This window comes from Pteropus medius, unplaced genomic scaffold, assembly GCF_902729225.1.
Source record: "Pteropus medius unplaced genomic scaffold, Ma_sr-lr_union100, whole genome shotgun sequence".
In the NCBI taxonomy this organism is placed as follows: Eukaryota; Metazoa; Chordata; class Mammalia; order Chiroptera; family Pteropodidae; genus Pteropus; species Pteropus medius.
Window position 1 is genome coordinate 3,455,041 of NW_024350924.1, and position 5,844 is coordinate 3,460,884.

At 48.9% G+C, this 5,844-nt stretch overlaps 1 protein-coding gene across 1 annotated transcript; it reads right to left on the reverse strand.

Moving 5' to 3' along the window:
- Positions 1-2,663: 2,663 nt before the first annotated feature.
- On the reverse strand, positions 2,664-5,186 carry KCNA3 (potassium voltage-gated channel subfamily A member 3). Its single transcript, XM_039841152.1, has one exon. The coding sequence runs from the start codon at positions 4,976-4,978 to the stop codon at positions 3,272-3,274; it is 1,707 nt and encodes a 568-aa protein (XP_039697086.1). The 5' UTR covers positions 4,979-5,186; the 3' UTR covers positions 2,664-3,271.
- Between the last annotated feature and the right edge of the window lie 658 nt (positions 5,187-5,844).

The following is a 5,844-nucleotide window of genomic DNA, read 5'->3' on the forward strand; positions in this document are numbered from 1 at the left end:
TTAAAAGCCTGAAAATAACATTAAAGTCAGATAATAGTTCTTCGTTCATCAAATATGCATTGAATAAGCTGCTATATTCTGTGCTAGGCACTAGTATCCAAAACTTTGTCAAGACACAGAACCTATAACCTTTAAAGAGCTACAATATGGCAACTAAAAGCAATTATACTATCTCAAGTTTAAGACTCAAAAGCCATATGTCTAAGGATTAAAAAAAATTCTTTATATTACTGCTACTTAATAACCATACAATTCCAAAAATTATGGCACAACCACGTATTACTTATAGAACTCATCAGGGTTTCAATATCTTCTGAATAAACATGAACAAAATTGTCACTGTTACTTTGTTCATCTTTATGATCTTTTAAGATCTTTTAAGAACAGATACAAAAATTATTCTTATGTTATTACTACAGTGTGTCTAAAATATAGCCACCAAAATGGGCCATAAAAAAGAATTTCTGATCAGTAAGAACACCAAAATTTGATCAAAAGGTAGATCAATGTTAAAAGTAACTCAAACAAGTAGCAAAGGAAACTAGAGAAAAAGGCCCTGTTTCTATGCACATGGACAAGAATCATGACCTTGTCCCCAGGTAAGCAGATTTTCTGCCTCTATTTTTCTGTCTTTTCCTTCCTCTTTTTCTTCTTGTAGTATTAACCATTAATTTTTTTATGATAAAAATAAAATTATTTTAATCAGGTGTCATAGCAGAGAAGACAAACTAGAGTACCTAATTTTTACTGTAATATTTGTACTTTTTTATGATTACAATAGTAATGTACTTTTTTTAATTGGAAAATTCAAAGAAGCCCAAAGAATAAAATAAAAATCATCCACAAGCCCATCTCTGGGTTATAACTATTTGAATGTCAAAGTTGGGTTCTCATGTATGTGGTAGTTTTACATGGAGTTACAGTAGTGACTTTCTTTTCTCTTTGTAAGAATGTACTCCAAAGTCAATTTCTTCTTACCATAATTTTCTGTCGAACAAAGGCAAACTACTGCTACTCCACCATCTAGACCAGAAATCTTAACCATCACTTTTCACTGTTTCAATTGTGCAAATAATAAAGTAAGTACACATCTGACTACTTGAAAATATTTTATGAGCTTTAAAATAGGGTTTCTCTCATTTACTCTAGGATAAAATAGTTATAGCCCATCAAGACCCAAATGCGATTGTGGAAAATGTATAATGTATAATTTATATAATGTGTATAAAATAAAATGGTCTATTAAAATAAAATGTTACCCTTATTACAATTTTAACCATTTTTGTTTCAAAGAATTGTACTACGGCATACTACCAAATAATAATATGAATTAAAATTGGAATAATCAAACAGCAGCATCTTTTAGCCTTTTTTTTTTTTTTAAAGGGGAAACAGGTTGTTCAGAAGCCAAGTGAACTTGAAAAAGGAATGGAATCATTCCCAGCTCAGTTTGGGTGAAGGTTATGCTCATGAGCAATGACTTCTTTTTCATTCCTTTGCAACTAACAGTGGAAAGCAAAAGAGAGTTGGCAGCATGGAAATCAAAGGGAAAAGGTGTTCTAAATGATCTTTAGAAGGCACCTCGCAGGTAATTAAAATAAAACTATTGGTGGTGCCAGGTATCACCAACCTAGACATAACTGGCATTTCCCTGCCTCCCTGTACAAAATGGAAGCGCTCGCCGTGGCCCGCACAGTGCTCACCTGATTCTGTGTGTCTTCTGGCAACCCCTGGCATGTGGCTGAAACTTGCAGGTATTTCTCCAAGGTTTGGTTACTTCTTGTCCCTCCTTTTTATTGATTGTCTGCAATTCCTTCGGTTCAAAACGTGCATCTTTTATATTTTTCAAGTTTATTTAGCTTTTCGAGTACTGAAATGGTGACAGTGCTGTTGTGGAATCTGGATTTTTTTTTAAAAAAAGAGGAAGTCTGATTGACTGAATCTTCCATTTGCTTATGTACAGAAGTTTCATATTTGCTTTTTAATTTCATTTGTTGGCGTGAAACTTCTTGGTGAAAGAAAAACAGTAGAGAAGTATCTTTTGAAATTATTGCTCAATTACTGGCACTTAATTCAAATCATTTCTGATTGTGGTGTACATCAAACGTTCCAAAGCCGATATTTTCCTTCTTGATTCAGTCATTTTGGGATGATATCAATGATTCTTTGTAGTAAAAATATGTATTCTGAGATTCATTTCACCATCTTGGATTCTCAGAATTAACTTCTTTTGTGCGGTTTATTCAAACAGTGGTTTTCCTTATGAAATCATGTAAGTAAGAACCATCTGGAAAGGTTACTGTGGAAACGGCAGGGGCTAGGGGGTGGGGCTAGGGAGCAAGAGATGCCATGACAACCTTTTTTGGGTTTCCCAGGAAACATGGGTTGCTATGGGAACTGCATCAGTCAGGTCCGAATTAGTAACTTCCGCTGGAAGGAGTGTCTACCACTTTAATCTTCTTCTGATACTGCAGAAGCTTATCTCTCAGATGCATTAGGAAATTTTTTTGTTTCTCAGCAGCACTGAAAACATCTGTTTCTAGACTTTGATAGATGCTGGCTGGAGCACACAGGAAGAATTTCACAGGAATCTGTTAGTCTAATACTTTCGAAATGCCTAACGAGCCCCAAAGAGTTAAACAAATTAGTCAGATCAAGATCCAGGGCATTTCTCTTTGTTCAAAGTTGTAGAGAGCCTTAAAATTCGGGGAGGGGAGTTCTGAATAGAAATTCCAGTGAAAAACCAAATAAACTTATGGTGAGTTTATAAATCATTTTGATTAGACTTTCCATCCACAGTGTAGGCAACTGAACTAAATATTCAATGCTGTTGAAGGGTCCACCAAACTGAAGCATTGTTTAAGTATGTGTCTGCTTTACTTGGTAAAGAAACAGCTGGCTTTTAATTCTGAGGTTAAACAGTAACTGTTCTTTAGTTTCATTTCCTCCCAGGATGTACAGGTGTTTTTTTTTGTTTTTTGTTTTTTTTAATAGGGCGTGTACTAGAAATCAAGTTTAAAGTAAGTTTGTTGTTCGCGGTATTAAGAGAGAGGGAGAAAAAAACGGTAGAGCTGAGAGAATGCAGCCCACTTGCAAAACAGACACTTGTTTCAGTATGAAGCAGTAGGGAGAGGGAGGATGAAGTGTGCTTTCCACTTCTTAATGTCCTGTCCTTGATGAATGGTCTGAAAATGTACAAAACAAGGGCAACACAGACCAAGGGGGAACAGTTCACAGAATACTGAGCACAGCATGTCACTTGTATCACATATTAAACATCGGTAAATATCTTTTTGATGTTGACGCAGGAGTTGGGGTTATTGTTCGTGGTGCAGGAGGCAGTGGAATTGCCCGTTTTGAAAGGGGTCTGGGGGAACGCGCTATGGTTCATACCCCCCTCTTCCATCACCATATACTCCGACTTACTCAGAGTCGAGTTACTCCTTGCTTTCCGGAGCTCCTCAGCTGAAGGGGAGAGGTGCTGGCAGCTTCCCACGTGCATGTACTGGGCTTGCTCTTCCCCTTCGGTCTCCCGGTGGTAGAAGTAATTGAAGTTGGAGACAATCACCGGGACTGGCAAAGCAATGGTCAAGACACCAGCGATGGCACAGAGCGACCCCACAATCTTGCCCCCTATGGTCACTGGGTGCATATCCCCGTAACCTACTGTCGTCATAGTTACCACTGCCCACCAGAAGGCATCCGGGATACTGCTAAAACCTGAAGTGGGGTCGTCTGCCTCTGCAAAGTAGACCGCGCTGGAGAAGAGGATGACCCCGATGAAGAGGAAGAAGATGAGCAGCCCCAGCTCCCGCATGGACGCCTTCAGCGTCTGCCCCAGGATCTGCAGCCCCTTGGAATGGCGGGAGAGCTTGAAGATGCGGAAGACGCGCACCAGCCGGATGACCCTCAGGATGGCCAGGGACATGGCTTGCTGTCCATTGCCCTGTCGCTCAGCCAGCTCGGTGCCCAGAGTGATGAAATAGGGGATGATGGCCACGATGTCTATCAGGTTCATGATATTTCGGGAGAAGGTGGCTTTGCTGGGGCAAGCGAAGAACCGCACCAGCAGCTCAAAAGAGAACCAAATGATGCACAGCGTCTCCACCACGAAGAAGGGATCGGAGAAGCTGGAGGCTCCGGCGGGGGCCCCCGACGTGCTGTTGCTGGCCGCCTCGAACAGCTCCTGCGACGGCGAGGCCGGGTAGTCCTCGTAGCGGAACTCGGGCAGCGTCTCCAGGCAGAAGATGACGATGGAGATGAGGATGACGAGCACGGACACGATGGCGATGCCCCGCGCCGGCCCGGAGCTCTCCGGGTACTCGAAAAGCAGCCACACCTGGCGCTGGAAGTCGCGGCGGGGCAGCGGCCGCTCCTCCTCCCGCAGGAAGCCCTCGTCCTCGCGGAACTTCTCCATGGCCTCCTCGCCCAGCTGGTAGAAGCGGATCTCCTCGGAGAAGATGTCGATGGGCACGTTGACCGGCCGGCGGATGCGGCCCCCGGACTGGTAGTAGTAAAGGATGGCGTCGAAGCTGGGTCGGTTGCGGTCGAAGAAGTACTCGTTGCGGAGCGGGTCGAAGTACCGCATGCGCCGCTTGGGGTCGCCCAGCAGGGTCTCCGGGAACTGGCACAGGGTCTTCAGCTGCGTCTCGAAGCGCAGCCCCGAGATGTTGATCACCACGCGCTCCCCGCAGCAGTCCTGCTCGCCGGCGTCCGGCAGCGCGGGCGGCAGCGGCTCGTAGCGGTCGCAGCCGCCCTGGGGCGGGTCCCCGCCGCCGTCGGCCGCCTCCGGCTCCAGCAGGTGGTCCCCGGGCACCACCGTCATGTCGGGCGGCGGCTCGGGGCCCGCGGCGGGCTCGGCGTAACCGGGGTTCACCAGGGTGTGGGCGCCGCCGCCGGCGGGGCGCTGGGCAGGGTGGGCGCGGGGACGGGCGGAGGGCGGCGGCGGCGAGCTCAGGAGGCTGAGGTGCTCGTCCATGCGGCAGGGACCGGGCGGCGACGCGGGGCCGCGGCGCTCCTCCTCGCTCTCCCCGCCCCTGCGCCGCCTGCGCTCTGAGCCCGGCCCCGCCGCCTGTTGCTGCCGCCGCCGCCGCCGGGCTCGGTCTGCCGCAGCGCGGCCCGCGGGCCCCTCGGCCGAGATGCCTCCTCGCCGCCTCCGCCTCCCTCCGCCCCCACTTCCCCGCCCCCGCCCGCGCCTTTGTCGCCCCCCCACCAGACCCTGGTCCCCGCCCCCCCAGCGCGCGCGCGCTTCCGCCCCGCCCGCCCCTCGCCATGACCCCTCCCAGCCCCTCTGAGTCCCCTGAGCGCCCTCGTTAGGCACCTCGCTGTCCCCCTCGCCCGGCCGAGGCGGCCCTCCGGGAATCGGGTCCCCGCCCCTGGGTTCGGCTGGCTTCGAGTCAGCGCCCCCTCCCCGGGTCCGCTAAGCCGCGTCCCACCGCGGGGCTTTTCCCCCCTCCCTGGACCCGCATCGCGGCCCCGCGAGCATCCGGCCTCCTGGTCCCTGACTCTCCACCTGGGCAGGCCAGGGGTTGGCGGGCTCCGCGCAACCGAGGGAGCAGGAGGCGGAGGCAGGCACGGAGGGAGGATGGACCAGGGAGCGGGTGGCAGGCTAGGCGGGCGCCCTGGAGGAGAGGCAAGTCTGCGGCCAGCATTCTGAACCTCCTTGAGGGTAGGAGATCGCCAGACCGGGAGGGCTCCGAATAACTTAGCTTCTGTTTGGGTGAGAAGCCCAAGGGAGTAATGAGTGTTGATGAGTTTCGCACCTGGAGTCTGAAGAAAATGGGTCATTAAAGGTACTCAGGGACTTTCAGTGAACAGGTCACACCAACTTTCATAGCTGAGATT